The sequence below is a fragment of the Suncus etruscus genome, chromosome 15 (assembly GCF_024139225.1).
Source record: "Suncus etruscus isolate mSunEtr1 chromosome 15, mSunEtr1.pri.cur, whole genome shotgun sequence".
NCBI classification, from domain to species: Eukaryota; Metazoa; Chordata; class Mammalia; order Eulipotyphla; family Soricidae; genus Suncus; species Suncus etruscus.
This window is the reverse complement of record NC_064862.1, coordinates 86,206,547-86,223,809: the sequence shown is the minus strand read 5'-3', so window position 1 is coordinate 86,223,809 and position 17,263 is coordinate 86,206,547. Positions and strand designations below refer to the sequence as shown.

The 17,263-nt window shown below is 45.4% G+C and overlaps 1 protein-coding gene across 1 annotated transcript; it reads right to left on the bottom strand.

Moving 5' to 3' along the window:
* Nucleotides 1–4,595: 4,595 nt before the first annotated feature.
* LOC126030086 (ceramide synthase 4-like) lies at nt 4,596–10,610 on the bottom strand. Its single transcript, XM_049788284.1, has 10 exons — nt 10,438–10,610; nt 9,457–9,574; nt 8,359–8,477; nt 8,187–8,244; nt 7,594–7,644; nt 7,179–7,271; nt 6,847–6,975; nt 5,777–5,883; nt 5,089–5,267; nt 4,596–4,759 (listed from the first exon to the last, which is right to left on the bottom strand). The coding sequence occupies exons 1-10, from the start codon at nt 10,608–10,610 to the stop codon at nt 4,596–4,598; spliced, it is 1,191 nt and encodes a 396-aa protein (XP_049644241.1).
* Between the last annotated feature and the right edge of the window lie 6,653 nt (nt 10,611–17,263).

The following is a 17,263-nucleotide window of genomic DNA, read 5'->3' as shown; positions in this document are numbered from 1 at the left end:
GGTTTGGGGCCAGAGATATCGCACAGCAGGTAGAGATTTTGGCTTGCATGCAGCCAACCTGGATATGATCCCTGGCATTCATATAGTGAGTGCTCTGTGCCTGCCAGAAGCAATTTCTAGGCACCACCAGGGGTGAATCAAACACACACACACACACACACACACACACACACACACACATTGTTAAACCCCAGACCCTGAAACTATAACTCAACTTAATTAGCAATAAGCCTGGAGTAGCTTGAAAGTTTACTCACCCCATACTCTTCCTTTCTCAGATAATGCTTCCCTTCACATTCCCAGGTCAAATTCTGAGAAAATGGGGTGTCTGCTTGTACCATAGAGTGGTAAAGGCCTCTTTGTTATGAAGGCCATTCTGTTTTTCAGCAAAAATGGTGTCAAACCAGATAAGTGGGGAAGGGCAGGGCTGAGACATCTGTATGAGGGATTGATACATGGAGCAAAAATGAAAATTGAACCAATCATGTAAACTGCAGAAGTTTAACTGTTTGTATCAATCAATGAAATGCTTAGCTTAAAAAAGACTGTTAACCCTATATAAACTGCCTCTTGGTTTCATGCAGGGCCCTTGTCTTGTCAGGGTCCTGGCTACCTGAATAAACTTCCTTTTGCATTTTACATGATCAGAGGTGGCCTTTGACTCTCAGTGCCAGTTGGGTGGTCTCCTCGGACCCTAACAAAGAAACACTCATTGAAGCACTCATTAAGGGCTAGAGTGCTAGGACATCAGGGAGAGCTTTTTTTTTTTTTTTTTTTTTTTTGCACACAGCAGACCTGGGTTCAATCCCCGGTACCCCCATAAGATCTCTCAGACACTGTCAGAGGTAACTAAGTGCAAAGCCAGGAGTATCCCCTGAGCACAACACAGTGTGATCCAGCCCTAAAAAAGAAACACATCTTAACCACTCTGATTCACTCACCTCCTTTTCTTTTTGGTTTTGTTGTTTTATTCATTTGTTTGTTTTGAGCACACCCAACTGTGCTCAGGGGTTACTCCTGGCTCTGCACTCAGAAATCACTCCTGGGGCCGATGAGATGGCGCTAGAGGTAAAGTGTCTGCCTTGCAAGCGCTAGCCAAGGATCAGGACCACGGTTCGATCCCCCGGCATCTCATATGGTCCCCCCAAGCCAGGGGCAATTTTTGAGTGCTTAGTCAGGAATAACCCCTGAGCATCAAAACGGTGTGGCCCGAAAAAAAAAAAATCACTCCTGGCAGGTTCAAGGGACCATATGGGATGCTGGGGATCAAACCCAGGTCTGTCTCAGTTTAGCCTCATGCAAGACAAACAGCTATAGCTCCGACCCTTTTCTTTTTGTTCTACGGTCAAATCTGGCAACAACAACAACAACAACAACAACAACAAAAGCTGAGAGTTAAATATGTCAAGTAACATTCTCTCTTCCAGAGGTGAACAGCTCTCTAGAAACCAGCTGTGTTCTATCTGAACTTGTCTGTGTCTGATATTAGCTACTGCAAATATTTACTTCCCTGAGACATCTAATTTCTGTCCACCACAGCACCTTGTGAGTAAAATATTTTAATTTTAATGAAACTGAGCTATCACTCCTTTCCCTTTTTAGGAGGCCTATAGCCTGATTTTAAAAAATGATCACCTCTGGGGCTGGAGAGATAGTACAGTGGTAGGGCATTTGCTTTGCTCACAACAGACTCAGGACGGACAGTAGTTCGAATCCTGGCATCCCATATGGTCCCCTGAGCCTGCCAGAAGTGATTTCTGAGTGCAGAGCCAGGAGTAACCCCTGAGTTATCCCTGAACCAGGTATGACAAAGAAAGAAAGAAAGAAAGAAAGAAAGAAAGAAAGAAAGAAAGAAAGAAAGAAAGAAAGAAAGAAAGAAAGAAAGAAAGAAAGAAAGAAAGAAAGAAAGAAAGAAAGAAAGAAAGAAAGAAAGAAATAAATAAAGAAATAAATAAGAGAGAAAGAAAGAAAGAATGAAGTAAGAGAGAGAAAGAAAAAAGAAAGAAAGAAGAGAGAAAACGAAAAAAGAAAGAAAGAAGAAAGAAAGAAGAGAGAGAAAGAAAAGAAAGAAAGAGAGAAAGAAAGAAGAGAGAGAAAGAGAGAAAGAGAGAAAGAAGGAAGGAAGGAAGGAAGGAAGAAAGAAAGAAAGAAAGAAAGAAAGAAAGAAAGAAAGAAAGAAAGAAAGAAAGAAAGAAAGAAAGAAAGAAGAAAGAAAGAAAGAAAGAAAGAAAGAAAGAAAGAAAGAAAGAAAGAAAGAAAGAAAGAAAGAAAGAAAGAAAGAGAGAGAAAGAGAGAGAGAAAGAGAAAGAGAGAGAGAGAGAGAAAGAGAGAAAGAAAGGAGGAAGGAAGGAAGGAGGAAGGAAGGAAGGAAGGAAGGAAGGAAGGAAGGAAGGAAGGAAGGAAGGAAGGAAGGAAGGAAGGAAGGAAGGAAGGAAGGAAGGAAGGAAGGAAGGAAGGAAGGAAGGAAGGAAGGAAGGAAGGAAGGAAGGAAGGAAGGAAGGAAGGAAGGAAGGAAGGAAGGAAGGAAGGAAGGAAGGAAGGAAAGGAAGGGAGGGAGGGAGAGAGGGAGAGAGGAAGAAAGGGAGAGAGGGAGGGAGGGAGGAAGGGAGGGAGGGAGGGAGGAAGGAAGGGAGGGAGGGAGGAAGGAAGGGAAGATAGAAAGAAAATGTTCACCTCACCATACCTCAAGTGTTTATTGCCTCTGGGTTCTCTTGGCAAGTTTATGCACCTGTGTTTGACAGAAATGTATCTGATTTTTTTTATTTAAATTTTTATTTGAATTTTTGGGGACTGCAGGCATTGCTCAGGATTTAACTCTTAGCTATGTGCTCAAAGATCACTTCTGGTGGGCTTTGGGAGACCCTATGAGTTCTGGGGATGAAACCTAGGTCAGGGGGCCAGAGAGATAGCATGGAGGTAAGGTGTTTGCCTTTCATGCAGAAGGTCATTGGTTCGAATCCTGGCATCCCATATGATCCCCTGAGCCTGCCAGAAGCGATTTTTGAGAGTGGAGCCAGGAGTAACCTCTGAGCGCTGCCAGGTGTGAATCCCCCCCCTCCCCAAAAAAAACCTAGGTCAAGTGCATGAAATGTGCTGGATTGACACTTTAAAAAGTTGAGTCTCCTGGAGCCGAAGAGATAGCACTGCAGTGTTTGCCTTGCAAGCAGCCGATCCAGGACCTAAGGTGGTTGGTTTGAATCCCGGTGTCCCATATGGTCCCCCATGCCTGCCAGAGAACTATTTCTGAGCAGATAGCCAGGAGTAACCCCTGAGCGCTGCCGGGTGTGGCCCCAAAACCTAAATAAATAAATAAATAAATAAATAAATAAATAAATAAATAAATAAATAAATAAATAAATAAATAAATAAATAAAGTTGAGTCTCAGGGACTAGAGTGATAGCACAGAGGTAAGGCATTTGTCTTGCATGCGGCCAACATAGGAAGGACCCCCATTTGAATCTCGGCATCCCATATAATCCCAAGCCTGCCAGGAGTGACTTCTGTGCACAGAACCAGGAGTAACTCCGAAACAACGCCGGATGTGACACACACACACACACACACACACACACACACACACACATTGAGTCTCAGGGCCTGGGAGGTTTGTAGAACAGGAGAGGGCATTTGCCTTGCACATAGTCAAATTGAGTTCAATTCCCAGCATCCCATAGGGTACCACCAGGAATGAGCCTTGAGCACCACTAGGTGTGGCTCAGAAAGTACAAAATGAAAGTAAATCCTGCCTCCTCTGCATTCCAGAATCACTCCTGTCCGTTTAAAGCTAGGCTGGCTACATGCAAAACACCCTCCCCTAAGAATCTGGCCCTCAGTTTGCTACTTCGGGGAGTGACTAGAACTCTTCCCATCTTTTTTCTATACCCCGTCACTTTTCCATCCCTCTTCTCTTTCCCTTCTCTCTAGCTGTTTCCAGTAACACCCTAGACCCTACACTATCCATGACATTGCATACTTGTCTCCTCTCTCCAGGGGACCAGCCCTCACCCCTGCTGACCTTGAAAAGCAGACTTTTCCAGAGGTCTGGGGTGCTGGGTTTGGAGGCAGCCCAGTCTTAAACAGGAATGGAAGGCATCTCAAAAGGAGCTTCCATTAAGAGTACCTCACCTCTCCCATGGTCCCCTAATCTGAACCTCTCCCCCTGAATTTTGGCCTGGAGGGCTCAGAGCAGCTGCATCCCTGGTGGGGAAATGAAGAGCTGCAACTTCCAAAATGGGCCCAGAGTATGAGACACTAAGGCTGTACCTAAAAGTGGCTATTTTGTCCATTGTACAGAGGAGGGGGATTTGCAAACTGAATTCTGAGGGTCTTCATGGAGGAATAAGAGTATGTGTGACAGGGACTAATGTCCAGGCAGAGAATGTGACACTATTCAACTTTTATCCCCCTATCCTGCCCTTTACAGCTAGGGGGAATGCACACCTGCATCCCTCCCTCCATTTCATCCCAAAAGAGAGAGGGTGGAAAAGATCATCAACCCACGCCTCGTGGGGGCTTTCAATCTGCCCCAAGTTGGTCTTCAATACAGAGGCAAATTGGTGGGGGAGCTGGCCACCCTCTCCGGGTCAGGTCTGGCTCAGCTGCGAGAGAAATTTTGTGTGTCCCGATGTGTTGCTGCCCAGCTCCAAAGCATATCAAAGGTGGTCACCCCTGGCCGGTGGACCACCCCATTTTTCAATGGAGGTTTTTTCTTGACTACTTCACCATCACTCGAATCTGACTCCTCCACATCACTGCGAACTCAGGTGTGGAGACCACGGAAAACCCATAGGAAGGGCTCTGGGAAGGGCAGCCAGTCCCGCTCCCATGCCTGCCTTCATCCACCTGACCCTTTCTGCTTGAACTATGCAGCCCCCTACCCTGACCTGCCCATCTGACCCTTCTCAGTGTAACTGTAGAACCCTCCCTGGTGTTGTCCCATCCCACTCTGCCCATCCTGGTGATGCTAATACAGCCCTGCCTCCTGCCATGGCCCTGCCCACCTGGTTTTTCCTGGAGGACCTGTAGAACTCAACCCCCTGACCTGGCTCCTCCCACTTTCCCTTACTATTAAGGAGGTAGAACCCCACCTCCTGCCATGTCTCCACGTACCTTCCCCTTCCATATTAATCTGTAGATCATGCGCAGAATGAGGGAGAACCAGAAGACATGCAGCACCTGAAGCATCATCAGGAGCCCGTTGAAGAAGTAGTAGCCGAAGAAGGGGCTGCTGCCCTCGATGAAATCAAAGTAGAGGGTGTACAGGATCCTACAGTCAGTGGGGAACAAGTTTCACCTATTTTCATCCATCTCCCTGGAGCCTCCTTCTGGGCATATCTACCTTGCCAGGTGCCATCTCCATGACACCAATTTCTGTGGCTTGCTACTGTCCCCTAGAGTGAAGCTAGGCATTGCAGGAGTCTCCCTATCCTGTTTCTTTTGGGGGGCCATACCTGGCAATGCTCAGGGCTCACTCCTGACACTGAATCATTTCCAATAGGGCTCGGGAGGGACAACAAGGAGATGTCAAGGAGCTGCAAAGCAAGCATCCTCCTTACCTTGTTTCTAGCCAACAAACACCAAGATGGTAGGTGGCTGGGCTGAATGTTCTGCTGTGAGGAGATTCACCAATCAACCAGCTAGTGCCCACCTCTATCTCCCCACCCAGGTGCCACACTCCATGCCCTGGGTCAGGGGCCCAAAAGAGAAAGAGGCAGCACTGGAGCCTGCCCATCTCGACCTGCCCAAACCCAACTATGCAAGGGAGGACTGACTTACTGGGTGGGTAAGATCACCAGGCGCGTGCAGAAGAAGACAAAGGTGAAGATGAAGAAGAGAACAGTGGACCCGTTCTGATACTGCGCATAGTGGAACAACTTACAGGCCTGAGGAGGACATTGGGGAGACATGTTCAGAGGGGGAGAACAGGGCAACCCTTGGGGAAATAGGTGGGATCTGGTTCAAGGCAAATGCATCACGGAGCTGGACCAGGGGTGTTCTGGGGAGAGAAACTAATCTTTGAGAACTGCCAGAATTGTTTAAAACTTAGTATGTGTGTGTTAGCCTGAGAGTGGGGAGCTTCATCTCCCAGGAAAGCTAAGGGGAGGCCCTTAAAGTCATTAAATGGGGGGCATAGTTTCATTTCCCAGTAAAGTTAAGGGGAAGAGCCTCATGTGATTAGCCTGAGAGGAGCGGAATATTATTTCTTGTTTTGTTTTGTTTTTGTTTTTGGGCCACACCCGGCAGTGCTCAGGGCTTACTCCTGGCTGTCTGCTCAGAAATAGCTTCTGGCAGGCACGGGGGACCATATGGGACACCCGGATTCAAACCAACCACCTTTGGTACTAGATCGGCTGCTTGCAAGGCAAATGCCACTGTGCTATCTCTCCGGCCCGGAATATTATTTCTTTGTTCCTCTGATGAGCAAGCATTCAACAAATAGTCTGAGAGAGGTGGGCCTTATCAGCTAGCCATTTTAAGGATGCAGACTTATTAACCAATAGCCTAAGAGGGGCGGAACTTCATCACCCAGAAATGATAAGGGGAGGAGCCTTATGTCATTAACTCTGGAGGGGCAGAGCTTCATCTTCCAGGAAAGCTAAGGGGAGGAACCTCTTATAGGTAAATCAGAAGGGGCAGAGCTTCATGACTCAGGAAGCTAAGGGGAGGTGTCTCATTACATAAGCAAAGATGAGTGGAGCCACATATCCCAGGACAGCTCAGGGAAGGAGCCTCATCTCCTAGGAAATCTAAGGAGAAGAGCCTCATGTTAGTATTCCTAGAGGAGAGGAGCATCATATCAGGACGCTGGCAAGAGCAGGGAGGGCAGATGGCAGCCCCATGCCAACCTCCATCAGGATGTCAGAGCAGTCGTGCAAGAGCAGCACCAGTGAGCCTAAACGCAGCAGGTTGGAGCTGTAGGAGAAGACGATCAGGGTGATGGTCACGAAATGGTGCACCACTTGCTCCTTGAAGTCCTGCAGGAGATGGAGAGTCACAGCATCATCCTGGATTGCAGGAGTGGAAAGAGGATCTCTCCAACCCAACCGACTCACTGGGTCGACAGAAAGGCTTTGAGAGTGCAGGGGTGACCACGCTTCTCTCCTGGAACATGGAGTTGTATGCACATTGTTGGTGGTAAAGTGGCGCCTGTCAAGCTGAGCACTCCACCTGGCTTCACCTTGCGCTTAATGTCGAATGGCAGCATGATGAGCAGCGAGATGTAAAAACTCAGCTCCAGGAGGTACCAGCAGTACAGGGTAGGCTTCAGGGGCTGTGGTGGGCAGGCCTCGTTAGCTCCAGGACTGGGACTGTCCTATATGTGTGTCTATGTGTGTGTGTTGGGCTCAGAACCTAAGAATCCCAGTGAGACCTGAAGGCATGAGCTCATGACCCATCTCTGGAGGAAATCAAGGGATACTGCATGGCAGATTCTGCTGAGTCTGTTAATGTCTACTCCTGCTCTGGGAGCAATAGAGACCCAAATAGAATCTAGGAGAGATGACAGCTCTGGACATCTCAGCCCAGAGATGTCTCTACTGGCTGTTACAGGCCCTCATCCCCAACCTCTAGCCTCCAGAACCTTCCCCGCACACCTGATTTGGGTAGTTGTCCCAGCACATAACTGATTTCCACAGCCAGGACTCCTGGGAAAGAGGAGAAGGCACAACAATGGAAACCCAAGACCCACATTTTATTTCCAGTCTGGGGCAACCCACTTCTTTAAATAGGGCTCCTATTCAGTCTGTAGTACCCTACTTTTTGGGGTTCACACTAGTTCTTAGGTATAACATTCCCAGTTCCTGGCCTGCAGGAATCCCTTTAAAATACCACACAAGGTCATAGTCATTACAATTCTTCCCTTTTGTCAGTAGCTCTCTGGAGCTCTGCACTCAGAGATCACTCATGGCTCTGTGCTCAAGGATTCCTCCTGGAAGCTCTCAGGGGTTACTTCTGGCTCTGTGTTCAGGGAACCACTCTTGGTGGGGCTCAGGGGATCCCATGCAGTTCTGGGAAGAAAACCCAAGTCTACCCTATAGAATGTCAGCACCAGCACCTCCCCTGCTGTACTTACCTCCAACACTCACTGCCCACTTCTCCTCTCTCTGCCTTTACATCCTGCATCTCAGCTCATGCCCCACACTTCTGCATCTCTGACCCTCCATCAAAGAAACACCAGAACACTCACGTGGTAGAGGATGAAAAAACCACCAAAGGAGACGAAAAGGTAATAGGTGAACTTCCAGCTGCACACACAGGGGTGGGGTTCATGTGAGGGGATGCCCAGAGAAATTGGCCCCCGCCTCAGCTGTCTCCCCAGAAAACCCTTTCCCAGCTCCTCACCCCTTCTGGGGGCTAACCTGGCCTCACAGAATTTCTTGCTCAGTGGGGGTCGGTCCTGGTTGCGGCGTCTGCAGAACCAGCGTCGAGTCTGCTGCAGTGTGAGCCCACATTGGGCAGCGAGGAGAACCATTTGGGCCTGAAAGGGGTTTCGGGGGTAGAGGAGAGTAATGAGGTGACTTGGGCTTTGCTCTGTAGGTGTAGGACACCCTGAGGTTTCCCTGCTTTGCTCTTTAGGTCCCCACATCTGCCTGTGGTGTGACCAGATCTACTTCCTAAGATGAGGTTGTCCAGAGGTTAAAACTCAGCCATTTCGGGCCCGGAGAGATAGCACAGCTGCGTTTGCCTTGCAAGCAGCTGATCCAGGACCGAAGGTGGTTGGTTCGAATCCCGGTGTCCCATATGGTCCCCCGTGCCTGCCAGGAGCTATTTCTGAGCAGACAGCCAGGAGTAACCCCTGAGCAACGCCGGGTGTGGCCCAAAAACAAACAAACAAACAAACAAAAACCTCAGCCATTTCATGTTTGCTTTATTTTATACGTTTGTTTTTAATAGTGGGAAGGGTTGCATAACACAATGATACTTTGTGCTGTCTCCTGGCTTTACACTCAGGAATTACTCTTCTCTTGCTACTCAAGGGATCATATTGAGATGTCTAGGTTCGAACCCAGGTTAGCCATGTCTAAGGCAAGTGTACTGCCCATTTGAATCATTCCTGCCCCTCAATCCTGGGCAAGTGAGTTTGGATGTGGACTTTGGGATGTATTCTCCCCCAGAACAATTAGGTCTTACCTTGTTCTAGAAAGGAGTTAGGTCTGTTTTGCTAAAGAGAGGGATGGAAAAGAAAAGGAGACTAGAAGATTCTCTGGAATCCAGAGTTTGGGTATTCAAACTTGATCATTGGTGGCCCACGAACACTGCTGGGTACCAACGTAGGGGTGCTAGACTGCTCACTGGGTATCCACAGTATAGATGGAAATGAGGAAGTGAAAGAGATTTTTTTCTCTTCACACTAATATGTGTCCTTATATAAACACCTGGCTGCTGGGGACCTGATAGGGTTCCTGAGGTTGCTAATTGGGCCTCAAAAGGTGAGATTGGGAGGCTCTGGCTTGTACCTCCTTGGGTTTCGGTCCAGCTGTGACATAGTGTCTCTCCAGCTCACGGATGGGCTTGGCTTGCCGCCAAATCTGATCCCGTACCCCCAGCCAATGGCTGAGGGGCAGAGCAATGAATCTGGAAATGCAAAGGAGATGAGTATGTGAGAGGGGGCTACAAAAAGGGGCTAGAGAGGCAACATCTTGAGAAAGTCCCTTGGTGGCTTCTCTAAGCTGAGCAGAAAAGTAGCTGTTTTATGTTTTGGGACAGTGATGTAATTGACATTCAGGGATGGATTCAGAGCAGAGTGGAGAGGGCCCTGGCCATGCATATGGCCGACCTGGGTTTGATTCTAGCATCCCATAAGGTCCCCCCAGCTCAATCTGGAGTGATTTATGAGTGCAGAGCCAGTGTGACACCAAAAAAATAAAATTTTGACACAATGCTTGGGGTTTCTTTTAGTATAATCCTGGAGGTGAGAGGTTCCCAAATGCATGTCTCATGGGCCCTGGACTGGACAGCACTGCAGCAGACTGGGGCTCTCCCTCACATACACCACATTCCAGGGCAAAGACCCTCGTCATTCAGCACAATAAACACCAGGGGCAACCCAGCCTGGTTCCAGGCCCCCATAATCATTTGAGAACTGTGCCCCCAAGAAACCACATTCCAGAGTCAGTTTTGATGGGGTCGGGAGAAGGGATTAATTTTTAAGTGGGTTGTGGTGTAGCGCCCAGTGCTGCTCAAGGCTTACTCCTGACTGTGCTCAGGTATCAATCTTGTTGGTGAGCAGAGCTCAAAGCTCAAAGCTAGGTGCCATCTATGAAATATATACACACACATGTGCATCTGTGCACATACATGCATATTCATGCGTGCACACACAGTACACAACACACACGTATACAAGTAGACACATTGATGATTAACACATAATGTATGCACACAAATACACATACCCATGGGGACTGAATGAAGGTATATACAACATGGACACTCACCTCTCAAAGGCAAAGCGAAGGGCCAACAGGGCAAGTGCCATGGACAAGACAGCTAGTAGGTCCCGCGGATGGGGATAGACCTGGCCATCACGGTCCTCCAGGTCAGCCCATGTATTGTTGGGCCGAAGCCAGAGTTTCTCTGACCAGAACCATTCGTTCAGGCTGGACCACATCCTGGGGAACAGGCACCAGTGAGTGGGGAGCTCAGCTGAAGGGTCCTCTGGGACCCAAAATCTCAGGGATCTGAATGAAAGGCTTGGACTATATTTTGGCTTTTGGTCTTTGGTTCACACCCAGCAGTGTTCAGGGCTGACTCCTGACTGTGCTCAGAGATAATGTCTGGAAGAGTTCAGGAATGTTGGCGACTGGATTAAGGTTGGACATGAGCAGATGAAGGTGAATTGCTTAACCAACATTTCCACTATCTCTCAGGCCCACCATGATTAAGTTCATATGTGGCAAGAAGTTATTTCTACCCAAGATTTGAGTGGAAGAATTTGGGGACACACAATTCCTGCCCTGGTCATTCCAATCTTGTTAGATAATGCAGCTATGAACTGGCAGGAGGAGGTAATTATAAAGGGAGTATCCTCAGCTGACATGAAGAAATAAGGTTGCTTTCTCACTGAATCCAAACAACTTTCCTTTTTCTGAGACGTGTGTATGTGTGTGTGTTTGTGTGTGTGAGTGTATGTGAGAGTGTGTAAGATAATACCCAGCTATCAGTCCTAAACAAAACTGTTTAACTCAACTTCCTTTTTCCCTATCCTCTTTCTTTGAGATGTAAAAACCCACCTGATAGTGGCTTTTGTATCTGATTTACCTTCCTCCACCTGGAATTGGGAGTTGGTTTGAATAAAGAAAAGAGTCTGGATTTGGGCCCAGCAGAGAAAGCACATGGCACATAGGCAGCCCCTATGGCAGAGAGAGCTGACTTTATTGAATATATTTTCTGACTTGTTGGTATTTCTCTGCTGCTATCAGACCCATCCACCTAAGCGGTTAGAAACACAGTGACTGGGGAGTCTCACCCAACTCGTGGATTTTTATATTTTTATTTTACATTAGGAATCAAGCATATCTCATGCATAGGAGGAAAGTGCTTCACCGCTGAGCCACATCCTTGCCTTCTTTCCTGACCCAACAAGTCATGTGCTCAGATCCCCACATCAGTTCACACTGGAAAATGTTTATCTGTTTGTCCATCACCCATCCACATATCTATCCAGTTACCAATCCATCAGTCCATCATCCTTCCACCACACATATATGCTTCCATCAATCCATGTCACATATTTAACATAATAGGAAGCTTAATATTTCTAGAGGAAGTCAGTCAGAAGACCCGCTAAAATGTTCATACCCTTAGTATGGGTAGCTGATCAAAAATTCCTGAGAAAATATTACCAGCAGGCACACTGAGAAGTTTTTTGCCTCAAGTGTGGATGGCTGGAAGATTCCTGAGAGATCTCTTACCAATAGCTCAGTGAGTCTTTTCTCTCAGTGTGGATAATTGAATGTGATGTTCTGTTAATGAAACTGACATTCTGTTTTCTTTACTACAAATATTTAATTTATATATGTATATATATATGTGTATATATATATATATATATATATGCTCCCTTCTGCAGCGTGTATATAGTAAAAACCTTACTCATCCCAACATAAGGATTTTTACAGGCAATATAGCCCTGATTAAATTTATTATTACCTGGAATACTCAGCATTAAAAAAAATTTCTCGGGGCTGAAGCAGTGGTGCAAAGTGGTAAGGTGTCTGCCTTGCACGTGCTGGCCTAGGACAGACCATGGTTCAATCCACTGGCGTCCCATATGGTCCCCCAAGCCAGGAGCGATTTCTGAGCACATAGCCAGGAATAACCCCTGAATGTCACCGAGTGTAGCCCAAAAAAATTCTTCTCTCCTTGTCTTTGAACACCATAGCAATTTTGCTTTATTTCAGAGACTTCCCCTAGTCATTTTGAATATCTACTGACTAATTTACACTCCAAACAAGTTCTGCCAGGATAGCACTGGGCTATTGATTTTTACTAGGTATAAATTCTGTACCCCTTTCATGTAAGTTTTATCTCTTTTGTTCATGTTAGAACCAAGTTACGGGGATTGTTGGACGTGTTCCCTTGACCCCAGACGCACCTTGTGTCATTGTTCCTCTTTTGCATAGACACATTAAAATGGGAAAATATTACATATGCAAACAAGTTCTTTCTAATAGAGATAGGAACACAAAGTTTGTAATGTAATTGGGCCTTATACCCTGAACATTGGCGTAATGACTTGGCTCAGGCCTCAGAAGAACGGGCATTGCCCATCCACCCCTGAACCATTGATACCATCTATGGAAACAGCCTCAATTGTCTATAACAACACCAGGAAGCAAACCTCTACCAGGGAAAACCCGACCACTGCCCTGGCATCAACTTACTCCAAAGAGTATTCTCTTAACACCCAGACGACTTAGTAACAGCAACAACCTGCTTGCAGGGCAGGGCTCTCCACAACTAATGGTGAGGTGAAACTAGAGGATGCTCCACATTATCCTGACTTCAATAAAAGAGATGAACTGAAACCAGAATCTTTAACTACAGAAACCTGACACCAACAACAGCTAATGTTGGGGGCTGCTTGAACCCTGAGCATAACTGGGACCTCTGAAACTTCAGGCTCTACATACAACCAGAGGCACTCATGCCCTGAGGACAAAGGAAGTAGCTAAACTCTAAAGTATATTCAAAGCAGCCATCCACCCAGCCAGAGAGAAGTTACCCATATAGAACAACTTGCCTTTGTGTTAGCAAAAGATTAATGTGTTTACAGCTGATGTTTTATTTATACTTGCTGAGTAAAATTTATAAGATCCTGTTTGGTAACGTTTACATGATTCGTGCTTTCAGTACAAACAAGACAATGATTAGCATTTTACATGTGCTCAAGTCTGCCTCTTTACCCCTCCCTATTTCCTGCCCCCAGTGTATGCTAATAAGCACTTGCAAGATGTAATTGGTGGAAAATTGGGTGACGTACTTGTAACACCCCCATGACATATTTTGTCTTTAAATGCCAGTCTTCCCGAGCAATAAATTCTTTTGAACAGCATGAGTTGTCTTAAGCTCTCTTCTTACGAACCTCTCAAGTTTACTTCACAGATAGGCTCTGCTCGAGTGAACCCATGAATTACTAGCGACCTTCATTCTCACACCCCCCGTGGGTCGGGGGTCCCCCATCGGGGGTCGCAAGTGGCGCCCACGTGGGAGCTCGAGTTACAGACCACCGATTGGACATCAGAAGCGACGAGTCCAGAGCTAACTTGTAAAATGTCAGGTAAACCCGATCAGGGCGACGCAAAGTTAAGTCAGTCTAATACCTAGGTGAAAACCGCTGTCCTATTATAGTCCCAGAGTAAGAATGGGGACCAGCCCGAGTATAGGGGTGAAATTTATTAAAGGTATACAAGAGGAACTTAGAAGTAGAAATATAGAAGTTAAAAAGAGAGACTTGTTGAAATTTTTGTTGTTTGTTAAAAAATTCACTCTCCTGCCACCAGCGTTTACCCCTCCCTTCGAGCTGTCGCCTCAGCTCCCCCTGAAGAACCTCTTAACCCTATGACTCCTCTATGTTTCCCGCACCCCCAAAAATTACGGGGCAACAAACTGTTGCTAACTCCTTAGAAAAACAGAAACTTTATTTAGAAAAACAGCTACAAAAACTTAAAGATATTGAGGAACTTAAACAGAAAATTACCTGGCTTCAAGCCACTGATACAGCTCCCAGATTTCAGCTTCCGCTTTTCGGCCCCGAGCCTGAGGAGGAAGATCCAAACCCCCCCCCCAGCCCCCAGAGACCGCCACTGGTGGTTGCCCACCGCCCCCTCACCAGACAGGCAGCTCGCCAAAATCAGGCAGCCCACAAAAATCCCAATCCAGACTCCATTGAAGAGGAGCCCCCCAACCCCCTGATGAGCCCAATGATGGCGCTCCAGCTCAGAGTCCCAATCAGAAATTCGGAAAGTGGCATCTCTTGCATATTCTCAAAGCAATTAATAAAACCATGATCCCTATGGGTGCTTTTGCAACCCGGACTCCCCTCCTCGGTTGCCATTCCCTTTAATTCCAATAAATTAGTAATTGATCTTAAAAGATTGCTTTTTTTTCTGTACCAACTTCTGCAAACCAGAATACCTCTGTCTCATGTTTCGCCTTACCTCTAGGGCTCTTTCTCACCTACATCTAGTAGTTAGTTGATATGTAGATTCTAGGGTCCGGTACCATTGTGTTGTCCCTCCTAGGGATCCTCTGCCCTTTGTTTCCCTGAAAATACTTTGCATACCACAGTTGTGCCTAAAATATTATCAACTAAAAAGTAAATTTTGTCTCTCATCTCATATATGAGTAATATTATAAAAGTAACTAAATTTTATAAGCAGGTTGACCACAAGTATCAAATATAATTTTGGTCTTAAATTCTAGGTGTGGAAATGCATCAGATGTCTTTAACTATATTTTATAATGTCTAAACATTTTGTTAATTTGGTATATAATATTTTCTACAAATTATTCCCTTAAAGTCTTCAAAGTAGGAACAGTTGTTTGTTTCTTTTTTAAAGTCAGTTTTTCACACCTTTAATAATCATAGTTCATGCTCTTGTGTTTAATCATAAAAATTTTAACACTTTATTGCAGCTGTCTTACTGTTCTACTGTAAAACTAATTTAAAGAAAACCTGTTCATTTACAGCAAATAATATCATACTTCACAGTGGAAACTCCTTCTACAGTGCTCATTAACCATTTTACTTAAAAAATTTTAACTGTTTACTAACCATTTTACTTAATGTTTTAAACTTCAAATTAGAATTGTTTTAAAAATGTTTTGTGCTAAATCTAAACCTTAAAACTTTTATTTTCAGCAAAGTTCCACTCCATCTACATTAAGTACTTCTAAAAACTAAAAGTTTTTCTACAAAAATTTTTTTCTTACAAACATGCTGGCTAAATATTTAAAAGCGCTTGTCCAATTTTACCTGGGTCAATTTTTCTAATGCAAGTTTTGAATCAATCTTTTTGTCTGTTCATGTGTGTGTTGTGATGAATGAAAGTGGCCACTAGTATACAATGTTGTGTTTAGTGTTGTTTTGTTTTGTCTGTTTATTTGTTATCTCTACATTTCATTATAAATACAATTTTCAAAGCCTTATCCATTTTTAAATTTTCAATTAATTTTTTTCAACCTGGTTCAGTCTTGTCATCTGACAGACTGTGACATCCTACAACTAAAAATCATGTGTTAAAAATTATGTGTTAAGCTGGCTTTGTCCTTCTGACAACATGGCAGAAGGTGTAGGGGATGATAAACCCCAGATTTCTCAATGGCCACCAGGGATAACTTTTCCCTGGAGAATTTCTGGACTTTGCAATCACCCAGCTTTCCTGCTATGTGTAAGTTAGGGCCAAAAGAATATGAATATGTGGCTAGAGAAAGAAGCATCTAGCTTTAAGATAATAACTAAGAAGTTTAAGGAAATCATTTAGATTCAGTTTAAAATTTTTAAAAAATTGGTGATTGTTGACTATAAAAAATTTTTTTTGAATGCTGAAGTCTGACAGACGTCAGAAAACATTCCCGTGGTATTTGAAAATAATTTGTGTAATGTAACTTGCTAGTGTCTTCTGCCTGTAAACCAAGGCCAGAAGACTAAGTAAATTCCTATTTTTATTTTTTTTTTTTTTTTTTTGTGGTTTTTGGGCCACACCCGGCAGTGCTCAGGGGTTATTCCTGGCTCCAGGCTCAGAAATTGCTCCTGGCAGGCACGGGGGACCATATGGGATGCTGGGATTCGAACCGATGACCTCCTGCATGAAAGGCAAACGCCTTACCTCCATGCTATCTCTCCAGCCCCTAAATTCCTATTTTTATATGAAGAATTAAATTCATGAAAAATTTTATTGTAAAAAAAAAACCCAAGTAACCATTTTGCCTCCCGCCAAGCAGTTTTTTTATAGACCTCCTGCAGCCTCCTGCAGTCCTGTCTTCATCCACCTCAAAAGAGCCTGTCACCCCCCCTGCTACCTCTGTGTTACCACCCACTGTTCCAGTCCTTCAGCCCACCATTCCTGCCGGACCTGTTTATAACTGACTGCTTAAGGAGAATGCTGGATTTGATACTCTGCCTGGCAGCCCTTGAAAAAATTGCCTCCTGTGATATGCCCACTGCCACCAACAACCTCCGTCGCACCAAGGCTTAACTTTAACACAGGTCACGGGCGTGGGATTTTGCTTACTTGGACCATATATGCGCCCCCCCTGTCCAACTATCAGACATTTGCAATCAAACCATTGTGGTTAATAACTCTTCCATCTTCATTAAAGCCCCCAACTCCACTTCTCCACTGGACTTTCTCCCCATGTTGTTACTGAAATGTTTCTTGCTTATCATGATTATTTTGTTTTAGCTTTGTTAATGCCTAGATTAACCATCAAATCTGTTGGTCCAGTTTCCACCTCGAACCTCATCCTGCAGGTGGTCAACGCCTCCACCATCACCGACCCCGCCTACCAACAGTGCTGGATCTGCTATTCATCTCAACCGCCCTTCTACGAAGGCATTGCCGTCTTTGGAGACCCCCTGCCTGTCGCCGACCCCTTCGCTCTGCGCTGCAGCCCTGAGCCTCACTTTGGCATCACCTTGGTACAGGTTATGGGACTTGAATTTTGCCTTTTGGTACCCAATATGCTTCTCCCTATTCCCCTTATTGAAATTTGTAATCAAACTCTTGTTGTTAATTCCTCCTTTCAGTTTATGATTGC